A 22,889-nucleotide genomic window follows, 5' to 3' on the forward strand; every position below is an offset into this window, starting at 1 on the left:
GCCTCCACCCACACACAAAGGCATCGATAAATGATCTGGTCTTTTAAGCTTGTGTGAAACGATGTTGATGTGCGACTCTAACGTGTGTGTGACTTTCACTGACCTTAGTGCCTGTGGCCTGGTCAGCTGGGACGCAAAAGACACTGTGGCCCCACGCAGACATCTTGTGTCCCCACATTTTCTTCTCCCTCATTTATTGACATCCCCAGATTTGACAGTGAGCCAGGCAGTGGTACACACATACACCCACACTCCCAGACACACACACCACACCCACTGTCTGTTTTCATCATTTTTAGGGGCAGTAGACTGAATAATTGGGAGAAATGTGTTTAACAAAAATGGGCTTGACAGAATTCAACCATTTAAATTATTTCACACCAAATAACTTCTTTCAGTTGAACATGTGGATTTTTAATTAAAGGGGCGTTATGTAGTTTTGGGGAAGAAACTCAAACTCATAATTGGCATATTTACAATATAAATGCGGTTATAATACAAACTCAGACAAATTAATTTTTCCATAAGTGAATAAACAAGCTGTTCTCAGAGGGAAATAAGGTCCTCAGAAGCAACAAAGGTGGCAGGGTCTGCCACATGTAAACAAAGTAAAACAGTAATGAAATTGTGTTGTCCTTTAAGGTCAGTTTGTTTAGACATAAAACGTCAGTCAATGAAGAAAATTAAAGAAGAAAATTAAAATGTCTTCCCCCAAAATACATTAATACATACAACTTTATTAATCAACTTGCTCAGTTCATAATGGTCACACTTGACTTATTTTTATTTTTGCAGTTTTGTGCCCACTTCTTGCTAACACGGTGTGTGTGTGTGTGTGTGTGTGTGTGTGCGTGCGTGCGCGTGTGTGTGTGTGTGTGTGAAGACTGGTGTGTATCATTTTGTATAATGTGTCCTGTCCTGTTTGTTCCATGCTGTTCTGTGTTACGCCCTTGGTCTAGGGGAACCAGAGACATGACATGATGTGCTCTCTCCCAGTCTTCCCACTCCCAAGAAGGCCAGTGTCACATGGTATATGTATTTAAGGTAGCATTTATTTTCTCTTCATCCCCAGAAAATCATCTTCACAGTAATCTGTAATGGAAATTCTCCTTTGTGAGGTAGAGAGTTGCTAATTCTCAGAAGAATTTTGGACTCAGCATGATGAATCAGATCTCTTTAATACAAACAATGACCCCCTGATGTTTGGTTGATCGTGCCTTTCCCAGGACAGTGACCCTCTGATGTTTTATTGGAATGTAAATATCATCCTATGTCACACCTCAGGCAGAGAGAATTGCCCCTCATATGATTTCCTGACTCTCACCCCAAAAGGGGATTCTCCCCTCATCCTCTCACATCCTGATATGGTCTTTACAGTACATTGATTACTGAATGGAAAACTATTTAATTTCTCACAAATCATATGCAAGTTTTAAGTGAAAATTAGCTTTATGCTAATTGTGATACAGTAAAAGACATCAAATAGTACCAGTTATCCACTATTGTACATGGCCCCTTACATATAAATGAATTAATTAAATAAGTAAATACATTGTAAGTGGGCTATGATTATATTTTATCTTGATTTATTAATGACTGGTTTGAGAACTTATGTTGCATTTATGTCCTGCTGGACATATCATGTTGTTAATTTTGTTATGACACGCAGAGTTGATTTTAAGTTATAGTAAAGTTGGAGCATTTACATTCAAACATCAGTCATAGAAGCTTTTGAAGTGTGGTACATTTCACTTCTTCTTCCTTCGGCACTATTCTTATTCCCATTAAAAAATTCATCAAAAAAGTAGCATTAAAAGAAGTCTCCTGTGGTTCTCTCTGAGGGGTTCGGTACAGTTTCCGAGCAGCACCTGAAGGCAGCAGCAGCAGCAGCGGCGGCGGCGGCCATCCATCAGGCCCACCCCTCCCTCCTCCCTCCTCCCTCCACCCGGCTCACCTTGCTCAGTGAGCGGCCCGGCCCACAGAGCACAGCGCGGTGGCGTGCCCGCGACTTGTTTCAGAGCTGAGCGGCAGCCCGCGTGGCTCTGTGTATGTATGTAGCCTGTAAGCGAAGGCGTGCGTCAGTGTGAACCGCCGGTCCGAGCATGGAGGAGTTAGCCAGAGAGAGCATCAGCCTGCTGGCTTCAGCCTCAGCCAAGCCCCCGCTGGACGTGACCGCCGGGCCTCGGCTCGGTTCAATGGGGGCCATTTTCATCATGCTGAAATCCGCCCTGGGCGCCGGCCTCCTCAACTTCCCCTGGGCCTTCGAGAGAGCCGGGGGCATCCGCAGCGCATTCACCGTGGAGCTGGTGGGCATTTCCTTACTATCAAATCTATAAGAATGAGATTATAAGAAGATATTTCTTCACTGTTGCTGGGTTCTGGCAGAGCTCTCACACGTTGATTCAGCTAAACCGTTTTTTTAAAGGTTATTTATCAAAGATTGAAAATAACTTTTAACATCTATTTCTGAAAGTTTGTTGTAGGGGTGGTGCATCTTATCTACAGAGGGCTGAGATCAATTAAGGAGATTGTGATCAGTTCCACCTGACAGGAGAGGCCAGTTAGATTTGACCTCAGCACCTTTTTAGATTCACTTTATTCTTATCAGTGTGGCTTTTCCTCTCCTGCTCAACATGTTTCTCCAGTCTGTCACTCACACCACTCCAAAATGGAAATTGTTTTGGGAATTATTAATTGGCAATTAATCTGAAACCAGAATTTATTGTGCTCAACCTTGTCCCTCCAGTCAGGCATCACTTTGACCCTGTCGATTGACTTGAACCTCTCCTATAGTCATGTGTAAGAAGTTCCCAGACTCGACACAAATCCCAGCAGATTTCTTTTCCCGTGGCTTTCGCCCATGTGGTCGATGGGAATCCTGCTGGGGAAACCCGTGCACTCTAGTTTTGAGTGGAATGGAGAAACTCAATCACAATCCTGTTGTAGTTCTTTTTGTGTTAGTCTCCAGATGAAATCACTGTTCAAATGTTGGAAAGAAAAATGTGAATCATTTCTTTTTTCACCTGGTGTCCCTGCCTGCCCTAGTTGTCCTTCTTTCTTACATTCACTGGATAAATCACCAGGCGGTTGAAACAGAGGGGTTCCATTAATATTTCAGTTCCTGTCTGTTCTGTTTGAAAAATATTCAGTTCAATGTTTCAGCGTCCTTGCTGCTACTTCCTTATCATTTGTCTCCGTGCAGACCTTTTTACAAAATAAGGCTTGAAAGTGTTTAAATATAAACTGTGTGTGTGTCCTCTATGTTGTGTCAGTTTGGTTGTCACATAGTGAAGTTTTCTCCAGACTTGCAGACTGATTTCACAACCCTATGATTTAATTCTTAAGTCCTCTAATTCCAAAGCCGGTTGTGAAATTAAACGAGTGGATAATCTAATCTAGAAAGAGTTTTTGTCAACGAATTAACTAATTAAATAATTTGATAGTTAAAATTTTTTAATTTATTAATGAATTCCGTATTTATAATATTTTACCTCTAGGGGGCGGAAAACATCATAACAAGCTGACAGATTCAGAGCCACTCACACTTATAAAATTGTTTAAAATTGTTTCAACGTTATCATTTGCTGAATTCCACTATTCTACAACTTTTCTACTGGTAGCCTACACGAAGGAAAATGAAATAAGTTAATTTAAAAACATAATACAGCAACATTTCAAATCTCTGAAATTAAATCTAAAATAAGTTTTTTCCTTCCTGCAATATTTTGAAAATTATTCGAGCAGCCCTTTTGAAACTGAAGCTAACAACAGTGAACCGACCCCGAATGCTACTGGCTACTGAGGTGTCCATGGTGCCTGCTAACGTTAGCAGCTAACGGCGCAAAACGGTAAGGAGATATGACTCGACGTCAGTCATAATCGTGATACTTGGTGAGCCTAATATTTTCGGAGGTGGTACATGGTGAAAGAAGTTCGTATACAGTGGCCTAATTACATGTAGCTACATTAGCATTCATTTAGTGTCATGTCTCAAGCTACCCCACAAACATTAAGTCCAGTAATTGACTCAACTTCCAGCTCTGTTTTGGTCTCCACATACTCCTGAGAATAATGTCTTTCTTGTGGCTAAATGTTTGACAGGCTTGATTGCTAAGTTCAGAATCAGAATCAGCTTTATTGGCCAAGTATATGAAATACAAGGAATTCACTTTGGGTTTTTTCGCACACGGAGTACATAGACGTAAACATGAACATAAACATGAACATAACATAACAAACATTGTCTATCTATCTATTTTAAATATACATTTAAGTATATATATTATACTATTTACAGTGAGGATTTATAGTGAGGATAAAGTTGCTAACTTTGTCTGCGTGCTTTTTAGCTTTTTACTGTAGATTTATCAGAGCTTTTTTGCTGAATACAAATGTCTTCAGGTAGTTGGATAAGAAAGGTGAAACTGAACAATAGAATTAATGTGCTGTGAAACCAAAGCAGTTAGCTTTAATAGGCTAAGAAGCTAACAGCTTCAGAGGTCCATGTAGATGTACAGAAGCCACAGCAATAACAACAGCTATAATAATTTAAATATTAATACATTGCATCCCTTGTTGTTATATACAGTGTCCCTATAAGTCACCCCTTTCACACTATAGGCCTTTTTCGGGGCAGACTTTTTGGCTCGTCAAAGCAGGAACAACATAGGTGTGACCAATAACGTTAACGATGGCTCCAAACCATTAAGTATTCAGGTAAGTCACGTCAGTGAGTGAGTGAGCATTAACAATACCAGAGCCCTGGAGCAAGCTCAACTAAATGGAATGAAGCCACCATTAACGTAATAAATTACACCTGTGCTTGTCTGGTCAAAATGTCTGCTGTGAAAAGGGTCTATAATAGATTGCTAATTGGCTGTATTTTTGTAGTCTTTTGAATGAAATCAAATACTACAGACATTGGGAGTGTTCAGACAAAATAAGCAATTTGATCAAATTAATCAGTATTATTGAAAATGCAATATTATGAGGTGCAATAAACCGCAGGAGCCCTTTTTTAACAGAGATCAAATTAGTCACAACATACCATTATAATTAAAGCATTGTGGTGCTACAGAGGTGTCCCAGTCTACTAATCATATTTTCCAGACATGACATGGTTGTTTGATACAGGCCTAGCAAATGTCACTTCATCATTTTCATATTATTTTTCTGTAAATATGAAAAGAGAAATGACTATTCCCATTAAAATCGTGGCTCATTGCAATAGCTGACAAAATATCCAGTGTTTTTTTTCTTTTCCTTTTTTTTAAGCTGTCAGCCCTAAATTTGATGCACCATGCACACATGGACTTTGCGAACTTCACAATTAAAAAAAATAATAGCTTGATTAACTGATACTGAAAATACTAATTAATTAAATGAGAAAATGGGGTCATAAGATGTCGGCTCTTTGACCCTCCAGTACACACAGACACACACCACTCTCTTCCGAAATTACTCCTCTCTTGGATCAGGTCTTGATTTGGGATGATCCCATTGTCTAAAGAAATGTACTTTATATTCACGTTTAATCAATATCAGCATTAAAAGTTGGCATCGCACTATCTCTGCTGATGCCAGTAAACATTTAGCTCGTTGTGCACTATTAAAGCGCTATGAAGTGGTTTTCCTCCTATAATCCCATAAAATGTTCTGGATAGTGTAATTGGTGCTAAATGAGGTCAAAGACCTGAATCTGAAGTTTTTTTTCTGTGCTTCCCAATTTGGCCCGCCCGGCCCTTTCCATTACACTGCAATGATTCCAAATATTTGACTGGACACTTGACAGCAACTTTAGAGCTTAATTGGACCATGAACTTTTGTAGTTTGTGTCTGAGCTTGCTCTTTTGACACTCCTCCAAAGTCACTCCCAGGTGTTTTCCCCACAGATCCCCTTTAGACCTTATTAGCATAATTGCAGTCATTTGCATGTCCATGTTGTAAAGACTAAGTCCAGATTTGACCTTCTAGCTGTTCAGCTGGGATCAATAACCCTGAAGGATGCCTCCTCTCTCTGGTGTTTTATTCTCTCTCTGTTTAGGTTTTGTAACTGGTCTTACAGTTGTTTTTTGAGGTGACTCTTTATCTTCCACACCTCTGATAAGAGTTCAATGAGTCAGTGCCTCTTATCAGCATTTTATCCCAGAAGACACTGACATTTATCCTGATATGTAGCAGGGATGGAGGGGTAACCTCCTGAGGTATGAAGGTAATTGCTTGGCACTCTTGTGTAAAAGTTTAAAAGGTGTGACTAGAAAGTTTAGGTTGGTCACAAATGGCCATCCTCTCCCCTTTTGATGTAATGTTATGTCAGCTGTTGAAAATAAGAGCCAGAATCAGATAATGTGTTGAAGTTGGCCCTTTCAGTTCGTCTGTATTCTTTTCCTTGCATCCAGAGCAAGCATAAGTAAAGACACAAGGGTACACAAAAGACATGTCTCAGTCATAGTAGGGCTGGAGAATGTAACAATATTATATTGTTATTGAGGTATGAGACTGTATCATCTTAGATCATTTTATTAAATGTTGTTCAAATTAGAGCTAAACCAATCTCATGGCTCCATCATTTGCCTTTCCTTTGTCCACTCAGGTCTCCCTGGTGTTCCTGGTCAGTGGTCTGATTATCCTGGGATACTCTTCGTCCATCAGTGGCCAGTGCACCTACCAGGCGGTGGTGAAAGAGGTGTGCGGGCCAGCCATCGGTCAGCTGTGTGAGATCTGCTTCGTCTTCAACCTCTTCATGATCTCTGTGGCCTTTCTGGTTATAGTGGATGATCAGTTGGAGAAGTGTGAGTTTGAGAGTGGATGCAAATTGCACTGAGAACCGATTTGTACTTTTTTGTAAAATCCTTTTTAGCTTCATTGATATTCATTATTTTGCTGAGAAAAACTATTTGAGTTTCAACAGACCATCTTTCTGAAATGACCTTGCATGGCAGCCCCTGCCATCAGTGTATGAATGTGTGCGCTTTGAGTGGTCAGCGAGCGGAAAAGTGCTATAGAAATGCAAGTCCATTTACCTATGATGGAATCCATCAACCAATTTGCCATGGTTCTGTCATTTCTGTCTCCTTTTATTTTTGTTCCATGGGTTTTGTGTTGTCTTTGCTGTTTCCCTCCTGTGTTCCTGTGCTCTTTTCCATCCACACCTGCCGTGCATCAGCTTTGTTTGCCCAGCCCTTTTCCCAGTGTTCTTTCCCAGCCCATCAGCTTCTTTCCTGCTCTTTTGTTCTTCCCATCATTCTCCTCACCTGTACTTCTCCACCTCACTTCACCTGCACCTCATTCCCTCATTGGTTTAGTTTGTATTTTAGTCCAGTCATTAGTTCAGTCTTTGTCGAGTCGTCTGTTGTGGTATTTTGGAATTAAGTTTTTGAACTGTTCTGCCTACCTGCCATTTCTTGCATTTAGGTCTTTTCTTTAGAAAAGATTTAGGTAGATTTCTTTGCTCTCAGCGTGACCGAACAGCTTACCAGCCATTGCCTCAGCAGAGACTGACCTACCTGGTCTCCAGCCTTTCATCCACCCCAGTTACTGTGATGATGACTCCATACATTTTTCCGTTCCCTTCATGAGGAAACCCAGCTCTGGCCACAAGGCTGATGGCAGTTTGCTGGAGTCTTCGTAGTGCCAGTGCCTCTGTTTTTCCTCGGTCAGTCAGCATCTCTCTAGTTCCTTGGTCGGTTGATGCCTCTTCTGCCTCTTGTTCCCCATCAGCGGCCCAGTTGACTGCTGTTCCTGCGTCAGGGCTCCCGGTCGATGCCTGCCTCTAGTTCTTAGTCAGCGGCCTTGCCAACACCTACTCCAGACCCTCAGTCATCCATCCCTGCTGACCCATAAACAGACTTCCCAGACCATCAGTCAGTGGCCTTCACTTGTACCCAGCCAGACCTCCGGCTGCCCACCTCCGGCCCTGCCTCATGACCCAGTCCTGCTTCTTTGTCACCAGCCTCCTACTCTTGCTTTAAGCTACTAGTCTTCTGCCTTTGGTTCCCCATTGGCGGCCCGGTCGACCCCTGCCTCTAGTTCTTCACCGGCAGCCTGGTCCGACTCCAGATACTCTTCCTTAGTCGCACTCGAAACGTCAGACTCTGGTCCTGGTCTCCAGCTTCGTCACTAGCCTTCTGAGGGGTTCAGTCTCCACCGCTGGCTTCCTGCCCCACCTCGTTATGGGCTCCATCTTTGCCATTGGCCCTGCCAAAGCCCTTAATGCGGTCCCGCCTCTACTGCCAGCCTCACCCTGTGGGTTGCCCGACAGACCTGGGTCAGTCGACCCCCTCCCGTCCCTGGGTCAGTCGACGCCTCTATAGTGCCTGGGTCACTCACTTCCTGGGTCTTTGTTGGCACCCCAGCGATCTCCAGCTCGTGGTTCCCCATCGGCAGCCCACCGACATCAGCCCCGGACAGGTTGACCCCTGACTCTGGTTCTCCATCGAAACCAAGCCGACTCCTGATCTTGTTCCTCCTGCCGCTCCAGTCCCTGTGTCTCCGTTGGCGGACCTGCCACTCCGACCACTACCACTTCCTGTGGTATTTTGGAATAATGTTCTGCAGCTGATCTTCTTGCCTGCCATCTTCTTGCCTGCTCCCAGCATGACACTTGTAGCAGCTTTTATGTGTGTAATACAGTCCAAGTCTTTAGGAAAAATATGTGACCTCTTTAATTGGAACTTGAACTTGATCTCTTGTTGTTTTGTTTTTTTTGGCTTATTTTTTGTTTGTGGACCAACTCGACTCTTTCTCTGGTCGATAAGGATCTTTTTTATTCCACTTATGTTGGAGTGGATGGATCCTCTGTGACCTTGTTTGGCTTTTTCTTCCGCTCAGTTAAAGGGCAGATTTATGTCTGGTTTGTTCCATTGAGTTTAACCTTATGGTTCAGACTGTGGTGAAACAGCCACGAATACCTGATACACAGATGGAGGGGCTGACACATGAGTATGGCCTGAAGCCTGTGTCTTTTTTTTTTTTTTTTCTTTTCTTTTGACCCAATCCACGTCAGTCGCAGACTTATTTCTTGTCTATTGGACGGATACAGTTTACATTCAAAATCTATTTTACTACAGCCTTTTCTATGCCTCCTACTGTTGGTCTGTACTAACTATATATGTGCTTGCATGTCATTTATGTGCGTGTTTTCTTGTTTACCTGTCAGTGTGCGGTTCCCTCTATGAGCTGGTAACTGGTTTATCCGAGTCAGAGATGCCGTACCACTTCTACACAGACCAGCGCTTTGCCCTGCTGCTACTCTGCATCCTCCTCATCCTGCCACTGTCCATCCCCAAAGAGATCAGCATTCAGAAATACATCAGGTCAGATGTCCCATGTCACATGTGGGAGTGCATGTATGCATAGCCATTTTTTTGTCTACACACGTGGTTTAGAAGTACAATATAGCAGTACAGAAACAGTTGATACAGTTTCCCTGTATCAGCTGTGATAGAATATTATTTCTGGTTTACACAATTCAAGTAATGTTTTATTCAATTAATTGTTTTACACATTCATTATGAGTTATTTGTTTGTTCAGTCTGCATTTTGAAAAACTACAATGTCAAGTCCGTATTGCAATAAACTGTCAATTAAACCAGTGAGGTCCAGCAAAGTCTGCACCTCAAGTGGACACTGTAAGTCTGCAGAAAGTTGAGATGAGGGCCCTTGTGGACTGGATGAAGTCTTGGTTTGGACAGTACTCCTGGACTCCTCGCAAAGGGCCAGAGTCTGCAAGAGCGCTGAAGTCTGGACATTCAGATGCAGCCATAGTTACCACAGTCTGATTCCTAATAATTTTGGTGACTGCTTAGACTTACACGTAGCTCCACCATCAGCTCAGATATGGTCTTTATCTACAGTTCAATGCATAACAAGGTAGCTTAGCAGGTAATGGCGAGAAATTAAAATTCTATGTATATTAAGGAATATAAGTATATATAATTATATACATGGATATTCATACTCCCCTGAGGACAAACCCTATTCATTTTGGATGCTCCATAACTTTTAATTAGTGCCACCTCAGCCCACTTCTGACCAAACTGGCTTGTCCTTTTTTTCCCCCCACTACTGTTACTGGCAACATTGTAATATGTTAAAATGCAAGACTTGTTTTAGAAGAAAATGACCATAATACATTGAAACAACAGGGTTCTTGTGTGCTTCTACACAATCTTTGTTTGGAGGGCCATGTATTCCTAACACATCCTCCCCCTCTTATCCCAACATAAATCAGGGCACCTTAACCCTCGCAATGAACGCACAAAATGGAGGGGTAGGGGCAAGGTGTGTGTATTGCCCAATTATCTTGCCAATATGTTGTTTCTTCTCTTACTTCAGGGTGAAATGAACATTGCACCTCTAAAAGCTTGTGTAGCACTTTGACCTTGAAATCTTTATAAGTATACAGTATGGTTTTAGAGTTGTCTCACCTTGTCTTTGTTGTTTTAACACACCTTTTGTTAATACTGAGGATGCTAGACTTTGTCCATAGACATACAGTACACATAATACACAAAGCACAGCATACCTTAACTGTAGTCATGCACATGTGTATATGGATAACTGACTCCTGTGGTCAGTTTCCTGTAATGCACTCATCCGTTGCACTTTGACTTAACTGTGTCAGCGTTTGTCTGGTTTCTGTCTGAAGCAGGCATTTTGTCTCCGTCCTCTCACAGTGTTCTAGGCACTCTGGCTGCGACCTACCTGACCATCGCCATCATCATCAAATACCACACCACTCCTTCTGTTCTGGTTCGCATCACCCCTCTCTACACCAATGGGTATGTGTGTGCGTGTGTGTGTGCGTGTGTGTGTGTGAACAAATGATGGGATTCAGGGCTCCAAACAATCAGTCTGCTCCACTGGTCATAATGGCTGGTGAACTCAAATTAGTATTGAGAGTAGATGTGTTTAGGTGCACACAAATGGGTTCCATCAGGAATGCTATATTGTCCTCCTGTTAGCAGCATTTATTTTATGACATTTTGGGAACTTCACTTACTTGGTTTTTGCAGAGTAAAATGAGGTTATTAAATTATTTGTCCGTTACATACAGTATAAAGCTACAGCCAGAAGATGGTTAGCTAAGCATAAAGACTGGTAGTAGGGGGACAAAGCTAGCTAAATCACAACTTAACATTTTTTTACTCTTTGTAATGGTTCTAACATCTTAATTGATGAGCTTTAGACAAGCTGGTAGGTGGATTTTGTTACCTTTGGACAGAGCCAAGCTAGCTGTTTCCCCCTGTTTCCAGTCTTTATGCAAAGCTTAGCTAAGTGTATGCTTGCTGTAGGTCCATATTATACAAACGCATGAAAGTAGCCTATGTCTGGAGCTGACGATTCTATTACAAAATTAATGTCTGTAATATACGTTTAGCAGTCCATATTTACTCTTGTCTGCATGACTGAAGCAAAGTGTATAATTTGCCTTCAAGCCTCAGCAATTTTGGTGGAAATTAGGAAAGGAAAAACGGGAAATTGTTGTAACAAAATGCTAAACAGGTTTATATGCATCTTTTTTTTAAAGTAAAGTTTTGTCTTTGAGGCTGTCTTTCCTGTGTTATAGATGCACTTAATCACCAGAGCAAGTTTGTGTTCTGGTGTTGCTTCCAGGATATATGACTGTCATGAGTCTTATCCATAAATCTCCTTTCAATCCAGGCCACCAGGACAGACGAAGTAGATCAAACCACTGTGCTCGTTGCTCTCCTTGAACCTGTGTCACTGCTTAGACACTCTTCCTGGCTCACTGGCTTACCCTGGCTGCTCTTGTCAGCAGTGCGCCTGTGATTGACAGATGAACTCTATGGTGAAGTGTCTCTAAATGGCACAGCATTATGAATGGTGCCCTAATAGTGGCTTGTTTCTTCTTCTTCTCGTGGCATTTGTGATCTTCAGAGAATGACTCTTGTGTGTCATCCCGTCTGTGTGCAGGATCAGCTCCTGGGCCTCCATGTTCAGCGTCATCCCGACCATCTGCTTTGGTTTCCAAGTGAGTGCAACCATTTGAAATGTGTTCATGTAGGACCCTTTGAGACTTTAACATGTGTTTGGAACATCATGACGTGGTAAGGCTGGAGGCCACTGAGTGTGCAGCCGTGTGTGGGAAGGTTTATGTATGCATGTATGCATGCTTCACAGTGGGGAAAACTGCTCAGTTATGACTGCAAAATTGCAAAGTAATGCATGAGGCTACATTAAAAAGCCTATCAACTAATAAAGAGATTTTTCTCAACAGTAGTAGCAAGCCTTGCTGGTAGTTTGGGTTTACGGTATTTGTCCAGGTCTGTCTCAAAACAATGAACAACATTTTCATTTCATTTGTGGTGATCAAAACAATGAGAAGTTGAATTTTAACCGACCCCCATCCTGGGAAAATATATTTCTCCCCAGTACATCATTGTAAACACAACTGCCAGTGTTTGCAGTATTAATCATGCTTTTCTTATCTGGCAGAGTGTTGGAGTTACACCACTACATTTGGTGTCCTCTTCAAGTTGCACTTTTCATGTAGTCTTCCCCTCCAAAGGTGATATTTGATTTTCGCCCGTACAGAATTTTTCAGATCACTTTAGAAGACTGTCTATGACTATCTCAACCTCATAAATACTTGATGTACATAGTCCCTGTGCTGCCAGCAGACACATAGAAACACTTGTGTACAAAAAAATGTACAAAAAGAAAAGAAAAATGGCATGCTTGTGACACCACTGCTACAACTTAATTCTAGGTGAAACACTGAAAACACAATATACATTCACATTGACACATAGACCCAAGATTTCAAGTTTTTTTAAAATGCTTTCAGAATGTTGCACTACCGTTGCTGCACGAAAAGTGATTGAAGTAGTTGGAAAAACGCCAACAGCAGCTTAAGTGGTGCTGGAAACATGCATATACTGTGTTACTGCCATATTCAAGTTTGATTCCGTCTGGGACCTTTGTTGAAGCGTTCCTATGTTTTTCTATGTCTATTATTTCTATCTGATAAAGGTACAATGCCAGAAAAAGGAGAGCTTGTCTCCACCCCCCTTTGCTTACCACTGTGTAATGTGGATATGATTGATGGATTGTCTGTTTCATAAAGTTAATTAGAAAAATAGCAGCACACACTTCTCCAAGCTTCAGCTATATAACAGGTGCACATTACAGGCAAGAATCAAAAGATAAGCAAAACTTTGGCACTCACAGAGAACAGGTCTGTTTACTTATTGGGGGCAATATCTAAGACGACCTGTTCCCTGTGAGTTTTTATTATTTTTGCAAAGTTGAAACATTTGTCAGATGCAGATCCAGTTCTGATGTGTGAGAAGTGCAAGCAGAGGGTTTTTCAGACATTGTTAGATGTACCATGTGAAAGGTGACATGTCACTTTGCAGATGCTGATAATTTGATTATGTACAGTTGGTAAAGAAACACTCCCCATCTTTTTTTTTGTAAACACTTTATTTGTAATTTTCCAATTATCATATAAAACAATCATTCTCTGTTTTTTCATTCATTTATCTTAACCTCATTAATGAAGTTGCCGGTTCACGCAACCTCATTGTGATGACAGGAGCCCAGGAAGTCACTGTCCATGGCCGAAGACATAAACTGTTCAGTGAGCTGCTGGCATGTAGATTTTGTTACCTTTGAACAGAAGCAGGCTAGCTGTTTCCTCCCGTTTCCAGTCTTCATGCTAAGCTAAGCTAATGGCCTGCTGGCTGTAGCTTAATAGTGGTATGTCTCATCTAACTTCCAGTGAGATGTGAATATGTCAGTCTGTTAAATTAAACTTGGGGCTTGCAGTAACCTTCAGCCATTGGCTGTGCTCACAAGGGTCCCTGTGGTTCAGGATCACTCTTCCTGCTCTCGACATCTTTGCATGTTAAATTGCATATAGCAGGGCAGGACTGGGAAACACATCAATGGAGAAGGAATGAGCTAAAGAAATGTATCCATGTCCATGCTTTAATCCAGACCTGACTGTAAACAGTTTCCACTGGAGCTACTTTCTACAGAACAAATAGCCCATATGACATGAAATAGAAGCACTACTGTGGAAAGTTGTGAGCAGCACAAACTAAAGTACAATTACTCACAAAAAATCTCAGAAGCTTTACAAATAAAACCAGACTTATCTGCATAGTGAGACTGAGAAAAATGAGAAAATGATTTTTGAAATGGTGTATTTCTACTTTCAGAACAGTGGCAGACATTGAAGTGATGCAGAGTTTGTTTTTTCAGTAATTTTTCAGGATCTCGACTTTCTCGGGAGTGTTTCAGTGCAGTGTAAAGGTCAGCAGGCTGCTGCAGCCCGGAGCCGCTGTGCTCCGCAGGATCTCTGCAGAGTGAGCTTTTCATATTTAATAGCAGGCGTAGGGTACTGGAAAAAGATCATTCTGTCAGTCTAAAGCAGGACAGACTGATGTGTAACTTCCCAAGTTGCCAAGGTAACCCCTGAGGGATGCTGGCGGGATCTAATAAAAGGAGGGGAAAGTGAGAGAGGACTGATGCATGTCCTCTCATACAAACACACTGAGGGACACGCTCCCTCAGGGTGAGTGATTGCACTGTGAAGGGTTGAAAAGGGAGCTGATGAGATCCGGAGAGGAGGAGGAGGAGGAGGGGGAGGCAGGAACAGGGACGCTAGATTTAAAACCAGGCGATGGCAGCTGGGATCAAGTGGGGACAAGAGTCTGTATCCTGACCTCTGTGATGGTTTAGCTCGACCCAGTGTGCCACTCGCAGCCCGAAGCCTTCATCTAATTCCCCATCTCCTCTCAGTACATCACACGCGGCACAGAGATCAGAGATAATAAGACCTTTGGATCCTCGCCTTCCTCTGTGAGCTCCAAACTGATGAGAAAAATCCAAGGTTGGCGGTTAGAGAGGCAATCTGTCCGACCAACACCTGTCCCTACTCGTCTGTCAGATCTGTATTTTGTCTCCTTGCTTTAGCCAAAGAAGTCTTTATTCCCTGCATTGAGTGCGCACTTTTGGATGTTTCAGTTTACTGTCTTGTCTGTGTGTTTGTTCCAGTGCCACGAGGCGTCCATCGCCATCTACAGCAGCATGGAGAACCAGCGGCTCTCCCATTGGGTCTTCATCTCTGTGGTCTCCATGATCTTCTGTCTCGTCATCTACTCGCTCACAGGTTCTTCTTCCACTCTCTTCTTCTTCTTATAATACACCTAATTTCTCTCCATGCATTTCCAGTGCAGTATCGACAGCAGAGGAAACATCAGGAGGGAATAAAAAGTGTGTTTTTAAGTGGTTTTGATCCAGAGAAGTCTCTTCCACAGGAATGATTGGACTACTTCTTCCCTTTATTGCTGTGTGAAGTGAGGTGAAGTGAGCAGCATACTTTGGAGGTCGCAGGCAGTTTTGTCCTCATGAACAAGATTTTGAGATGCTCTAGTGTGTCTGGTCCACTGCTTCAGTCTAAACTGACATATCTCAGCATCAAGTATATGTGCTGCAGTGACATTTTCTGTAGATATTCAAGGTCTCCAGACACTGAATCGCAATGACTTTGCTGCTGATCCCCTGACATTTCCTCCAGCGCCACCCGGAGGCTGACATTTGTGGTTCAGAGTGAAATGTCTCAACACCTATAGAATGAGTTCTCATAAAGTGTGGACATTCAAGTCCCCCTCAGGATGAAGTATAATAACTTTGGTGATCCTTTAACTTTTCATCCAGTGCCCATCATCGGATCTAAAATTTTGTTTTATGGCAAAATACTTTTCCCATCAAGTTTCCTTATTGCAGTCTGTCATTCCTTTAATACATTAACTGTAAGTCTTTGATTAACATATCTAAAGGATGTCCAAGTCATAAAAAAGTCAGATTTTCCTACTTCCGACATTCAACTTCCTGAACCAAAATCTTTTGCAAGTGTACACAGAACTGAACAATCAGCAGTGCATTCTCCTCACGTATATAACCCAGATAGAGGGAGAAAACCATATATAAGGTAACACACCATGAGGGCATTATACATATATTTTATGCCACTGTAATGCTTGGAAACGTATCTTAATATTCAATTAACCTGCCTTATACAAATACATCCTGCCCCCTCCTATAGACCATATGTCTCAAATGTCGAACTGCTGTCTCCCAGGTTATGAGTCCTATAAACATAGAGATTCTGCCTCACACAGCTGCTAACATGGCTGTAGGTCCTCTTTAAGGTGTGTCCCAAATCCACACTACATACTCATGTAGTTCATACAGCTTTAGTTGTTGTGGGAGAATCAACAGTTCACTCAGAAAGTAAACTAACTAAATGATATACTGTATACTAGGGGTAGACCCATTATTGGTCTGGCTGATTATTGGGGCCATTTTTCTGATTATTGGTATCAGTGATTTTTGTGTCTGATTGCCGATAAAATAGATAGATAGTGGTCACCAGTCTGTGGTTTCAGTGTCCACAACACTAGTAATAGTCGATCAGCAATGAATAATCAGATTTTGCAAGGTAACTAGTAGCTGGTTATCAAGTAAAAGTAGTGAAAGTATTAAGTAACAGAAAATGGAAATACTGAAGCAAAGTAAATTGTTGTTATTATAAGATTTTTATTTTTCCTGTAAATGTATATCTGTTCCAGTTATCAATTATCCGTCTTCCTGGTTATTAATAATTGGTATCGGTGTCGGCTTTGAAATAACCACATCAGTTGACTAACCTACCGTATACAGTTAGCATGGGGTTGAAACTTTACTCTTTTGATAACTCGCATTGAGAAATATTTAAAGGATAAGTTCTAACTATCAGGACACAGTTTTGAAAGGGTACAAATATTTGGGTATCTGGTTGGATCAGAAACTCACATTTAAATTTCATATTAACACACTTGTTAGCAAGCTAAGACAAACAATTGTTTTTTTTTACAGAAACAGAACTACTTTCCCCATATTCTGTAGGAAACAGATCATTGAAGCTGTCTTTTTATCTGTCCTGGATTATGGTGATGTTATCTATAGACATACCTCTGTCTCCACTCCACTAGACTGGGTTTATCACTCCACCCTGATTCATTACTGGTGACTGTTATTCCACTCATCAAAGTTCCCTGGGGAAACACTAAATTTGGGAAAACTGCTTTCAGTTTCAGTGCTCCATACACTTGGAACATTTTACAACGTACATTTAAACTTGATATAGTCATACCTATAGGTCAGTTTAAGACTATGATTACAAACTGCTCAGCATTTGAATGTAACTGTTTTTAACTACGTGCTGTCCTGTATGGTTGACTGCCGTTTATCCGTTATGCACCTCTGTTTGATTTGTGTTTTGTCATGTTTGCTTGCAGTTTATCATTTTCAAGCACTTTTTTTCTGTTTAATTTGTATTCTGTCATATTGCTTCTTATCTGTTATCATTTTTATGTACCCATTCTGTTTATTCGCTCTGCGATTATGTTTGTTTCTGTTTATCACATTTTTGCACCAATTCTGTTTTATTTGTGCTTAAATGAGTGCTTGCCCTCAATGATTTTTGGGGGATTTAAATAAAGGTTGAATGAATGAATGAATGAATGAATGAATGAATGAATGAATGAAAAGTTCACCCAAAAATGAAGTCATTATCTGCTCTCCCCCATGCTGATGGAAAGTTGGGTGAAGATTTGTAGTTCACAAAACATCTCTGGAGCTTTGCAGCAAAACAGGGTTGCAGCATTTCTCCTAAATGACTGAAGTTGGGAACTTGTTTTAAAATATAAAAAAAACTACAAAGAAAAAATCATAAAATGGCTCCATACAGCTAATCCAAGTGTCTGGAAGCTCTGAGACCCCAAATTGATTTGAAAAGACATTATTTACACCTTCTTTGACGACACCAGACTTTCCATCCACAAGGCGGTGAGTAGATAATGACTGAATATACATTTTTGTGTGAAGATTTCCTCAAAGATGTTTTAAGCTGCTCCACTATACAAAATCCATTTCGCTTAGTTAATGTCCCCAACCAATAAAAACAGTTACATGCATGAGTCATGTTTAAACAGGTATGATGCTCCAACTTATCATGCCACCATGTTTGTGCCGAGTCAGCTCACTTGGCCATTGTCTGTGAGTGAAAATGTCAGTTTTTCCATTTGGCATCAGACACACTGTATTTGTTGCAGATGGATAAAGGATTAAGGGAACGCCATCCTCCTTCCTCTGTTGCAGGGGTTTATGGGTACCTGACATTTGGAAAGGATGTGAAGGCGGACATTCTGATGTCGTACACCGGCGATGACATTCTGATGCTCATCGCCAGGCTGCTGTTTGGAATCTCCATCATCACCATCTATCCCATCATCCTGCTGCTGGGCAGGTCAGAGACACTTCAGTTGAATCTTTAAAAAAGACTCAGTCTCACTATTTCACTTTAATTAAATCACCCAAAGTCATCTGAAATGTTGAGATACAGTTCAAGTTTCTTACACAATAAGTCGTATTTACACAAAATCTGGCCTGATGTGGACACAGGACTGCAAGAACACCGGACCTCAGACCTCTTTACATTCTCTGCCTTAGTCACAATGTTTATTTTAGACAACTTTTTTGGCAGCTTAAAGACTTTCTGTAGACATACTAACGGATCAAAAACACACCCGTTCCTGCTCATCAGATCAGTGATCCAGGACCCCCTCTTGAGCTGGTGGCGGAGGCGTGACGGCATTGCCATGGTGGAGTTTGAAAGCCGCAGCCGCTATGTGCTGACGGTCCTGTGGATAATGGTGACACTGCTCATAGCCATGTTTGTACCTGACATCAGCAAGGTCATCAGTGTCATCGGAGGGATCAGCGCATTCTTCATCTTTATCTTTCCAGGTAACACTCTGGTTATATGCTCATATTCTCTGGTATCCCCTTGTGTTGCAACTCTTAAACCCTGTGATGTGTTTGAACAGGACTGTGTCTGATGTTTGCCATGCAGTCTGAGCCAGTGTCCTTGAAGACCAGGTGAGACGACACTTCATTTAAATGTTAATTTATTGTAAATATACGTCTGGCTGAGAGCCCAAAATAATACTCGCACACAAAGACGGAATTAAGTGTAATAAGTTGAACTGTTGAGTGGGTGTTAATCAGTTTGTTCCATTGACTTGAAAAATAGCGGACAGCACCATTGTGACATCACCTATAGTCTTCTGAAGGAGCCAGAATGAAGCTCAAAGTGGGCAGTACCAGCCAACCTGGATAATCAAAAATAGGCAAAGAGACGGGCCAGATGACTGTTTACTGTAACGCACCCACCTAGCTTCAAAACTCCAAGCTAGCTAAGGCTGACACACTAGCTGTGTTCACTCACTTTGCGTTATTCGTTTGAGTTTGATCACTGGATCATTTGAGTTTTACCGCAGGTTTTTTCACCCCTAACTGCCAGAATAGCTTACTATACATTAGCTCTAAGAAAACAAGAAACCGCAGGCATCGTGTGTGTGTGTGTGGGTGTGTGTGTGTGTTTGTTTTTTTGTTCTGTTTAATGTTAGCTCTCACCAGAGACTTCAGATCTTTCTGTTGTCCTCCAGTGCTTTTTTCTTTTTCCCCATCTCCTTTGTACATACATAAAGTAAGGTAGATTTCCCCTCAATGCAGCAGTCAAATAAGAGCCAATTACAGTACATTACTGTGGATTTCAGCACCTCTGCAGCTCGTAGCAACAGACAGGTTGAGAGGTGAAGCTCTGGGCTCTGCAGATTGCCGTCTCCTCCAGAGCACAGCAACGTCCAAGTGGATTCTTGGTCCTAAACTCTCAGAAAAGTGTTTTTCGCCCTGGTAATGGTGGGTCTGAGAATAAAGTCTTCCTGTAAGTTGACCTCTGTTTGTCCATCCAGATGCTTTGACTAATGTACAGACATAACAAACGTATGTCAGAAGTCTTACATGCACATGATTGTGGGCTGTCTGCACACATGTTACTGTAGACAGTAAGTGCTTTAAAATGAGCCACAGCTGAAAGATTAAACTGTAATGTGCAGATCACTGATGTTTTGTCACATTTATTCTTGCCTGAGGACTTCAGTGCTCCATAGTTAATGGGCTTCCTGTAGTGAACCTTCAGGCCAGATTGGCAGGAATTTACTGAGCACATTTATGCTCCACTGAGATGTCCCCTTTGTGATTTAACCTCATGACTTTTCCTCCAGTGCTACCCTCTCTGCTGTAATTATAAGTTCTCCTCCACTGCTGCTGAGTTTCTACAAACTACAGCATCAGTAAATCATCAGTATGTTGCATCATGTGACATACAGTTTAGGTCAATTGTGGACTCGAGCATGAGAGGGTTGTCTGTCTCCATGTAATACCCCTGTGATTGACTGGTGACCAGAGTGAACTCCGCCTCTTGCCCAAGGTCAGCTGTGATTGGTTCCAGCCCCTTGCCACCTGCCAAAGGACCAGCAGGTCTAGCTATTGGATAGATGCATGCTCGAGGCTTCTTCTTGGAAGAGAGATGAAACGTCTACTGAGAATCTTCACCAGCATTCATACTTAAATTTAGGTTGTTTACTAAGAAAAGTTTACATGCCGTCATGTTCAAAAACACATAATTTTCCTCATACTGTCCATTGCTGCAGCACCTCTACTCACTCTTTGTCTGAGTGTGCTGTTGTAGTGCTTGTGTCTTTAAGGCCCCACTCCTGAAAAGCCCCGGCTGCTCTGATTGGTCGGCTCTCACAGGCCTGAACGGGCACTGTCCAGCATGCTTCTGCATCAGCTCTGCTGGCGTTTTTGCTGAGGGCGGTGTCTGTATAGATTAGACATCACAACATTACGGAAGTCCTGACTGCTCGTTTAAAGACAGTTTCTGCATACAGGCCATGCACAGTCTTTCGTGGATTTAGCAATTTGATACTTTCATAATATTTCTGCATCACCTCGACTTCCTTTATAATCAAAAAGACATGGAAATCTCACTTTCGATGAAATGTGATCTTTTAAGGGGCCAGTAAGAGATGTGTGCAGAGAGAGATGATGTAGTTTCAACTCCTCTCAAGCTCTTACTTTATTCTTCCTATAATCAAATATGACATTTTTGTGTGTGAATATGTACAACGCCATGGATGACTGACTGAATGGAAAGTTGTCTCAAGCAGTGCACCATTATCTGGCAGGCTTTGGGAGGCATTAAGAACAACTATAAACACAAATTTAAAAGAATTATATTATTTGCCAAAATGTAAATAAAGTGGCTCATGACTCATCAACTCCATAATTGCTTCCAGCTATGGCCACGAGATATGGCCTTAAACATTTTTTTGCAGTACTTATAAGCTACATTGTGATACCCGATATGTATCCTGATATTTTGAAATCTTATACCTCATTAATATTGTAAATATTAAAATTCTGACTTTTGAAATTTTTGTATTACAGTCTGTTCAGTTTAGTGCAACCTTTAAAAGCCACCCAAACACTGATACTGTACTTGTACCCTGTCCTCTCCAGAGTGATCCTAACAGTCTGGGGAGTAGTCACCCTGCTTTGCGGAGCTTTCATCTTTGGGCAGAGCACCACCATCGCCGTCATGCAGGTCCTCGGAAAGATCTGACCATTCCTCCACCCTCACTGACTAGATCTTAACCTGTACTTGTACCTGTGGCTAAAATGGAGAGCCTTTAACTGATGGTGGGCATGGTTTTATGAACACGTTGTCAGTTTTTATTTCCTCAGTCATTTTCTTGAACACTATTTCACACAATATTCGTTATCAGCAGTGTAACTCAAAAAACAGCTGTGATCATTTGAACAACCTGCATATGAGATTATCTGACAAGAGGCCAGATTGGGATTATTTACAAGACCTGTTGGTATCTACTGCAGAGCCATATGAGACAGAGGTCGCTGGTTGGAGCCACAAGGGATGGGGACAGATTTCTGTACATGTATATTTGGATGTGTTTGTGTATATAAGTCTTGTTTTGTGTGTTAAAAAAAAAGCCACATTCTCATATGTGATAAGTATGTAAAGTAGTCATGCTACTTAGTTAATGAAAAGATAACTGAATTAAATAATTTTTATATGAAACCTTTTGTTGTGTGGCTGTTTTAGTGGAAGTGGGAAATAAAACCACAGATGAGGTAACTTGTTTGGATATATCCACTTTTTTGCCTTAGTTAGACTTAGTTCCACAAGTAACCATTATGTTTACAGGGGCACTCCAGTGATTTAGTGTTGCACCTACATAAAGTTTAAGGATTCAGGAGATTGCTTTTTGGAAAAGAGTGGTCAAAATAGACCTTTTTCACGGCAGCCATTTTGACATGAGATAGTAGGACAAATACAGGTGTTACCAATGATACTAATTAAGTTTCCATTCCATTCAGGCCAAACAGAGTCGGGGTGCTGCTATTGCGGATGTTGGGTCATTAGAAAAGCTCTGCTACACTAAATGGAACAGAACCTTAATTAGTATCATTGGTAACACCTGTATTTGTCCTACTATCTCAAGTCAAAATGGCTGCCGTGAAAAAGGTCTATCAAAGCAACAGAACCTGAGATATTCCCACTTTTAGTCTCTAGTGAAGGTCACTAATAGTGTATCCCACACCCATACATCATCTACACAGTACGTACTGCATACTAATCACCACAGTGTAAGGGTTTGTTTTTTTTACTTTCAGTACAAACTGCAGCTGCCCTCACAAAGTATGTACTCTTGTATGCAGCATGTATACAGTACAATTGGAATATACTACATCATAATAATCTCTGGTCCTCTTGTTCATACATCTAATGCAGTGTGTGTAGTGCAGAATCTGAAGTAAAGAGACAAAGAATGTGTTTGGACAGCGGCCAGCTGTCTGCTCTCTCTGCAGCTCAGTCGATGTGATGTATCTTCAGCTGTGCAGAGAATTATGGGGCAGAATAGCCAAAAAATCCTGCTGGCTTGCAA

General features: G+C 41.5%; 1 protein-coding gene across 2 annotated transcripts; it reads left to right on the forward strand.

Annotated features, from left to right (window-relative positions):
• The first annotated feature begins 1,936 nt into the window (after window positions 1–1,936).
• On the forward strand, window positions 1,937–22,021 carry slc38a8a (solute carrier family 38 member 8a). 2 transcript variants are annotated; one of them, XR_012179584.1, is made up of 11 exons: window positions 1,937–2,306; window positions 6,593–6,791; window positions 9,158–9,314; window positions 10,677–10,781; window positions 11,938–11,995; window positions 15,028–15,142; window positions 18,175–18,322; window positions 18,620–18,822; window positions 18,903–18,954; window positions 21,442–21,621; window positions 21,817–22,021. XR_012179584.1 is itself a non-coding variant. In XM_073472444.1 (10 exons), the coding sequence occupies exons 1-10, from the start codon at window positions 2,103–2,105 to the stop codon at window positions 21,542–21,544; spliced, it is 1,344 nt and encodes a 447-aa protein (XP_073328545.1). In that variant the 5' UTR covers window positions 1,937–2,102; the 3' UTR covers window positions 21,545–22,021. The 2 variants fall into 2 exon arrangements, 1 of the variants encoding a protein (XP_073328545.1); XM_073472444.1 differs by having other exon boundaries at window positions 21,442–22,021.
• Window positions 22,022–22,889: the final 868 nt, after the last annotated feature.

Source organism: Pagrus major, chromosome 8 (genome assembly GCF_040436345.1).
Source record: "Pagrus major chromosome 8, Pma_NU_1.0".
NCBI classification, from domain to species: domain Eukaryota; kingdom Metazoa; phylum Chordata; class Actinopteri; order Spariformes; family Sparidae; genus Pagrus; species Pagrus major.

What these genes read in the sequence shown, in the direction of transcription:
- slc38a8a (XM_073472444.1), top strand. Translation starts at nt 2,103, where the DNA reads ATGGAGGAGTTAGCCAGAGAGAGCATCAGCCTGCTGGCTTCAGCCTCA. An exon ending in CGTCATCTACTCGCTCACAG is followed by an intron (nt 15,143 to 18,174) that starts GTTCTTCTTCCA and finishes CCTCTGTTGCAG; the next exon opens with GGGTTTATGGGTACCTGACA. An exon ending in CCAGTGTCCTTGAAGACCAG is followed by an intron (nt 18,955 to 21,441) that starts GTGAGACGACAC and finishes TGTCCTCTCCAG; the next exon opens with AGTGATCCTAACAGTCTGGG.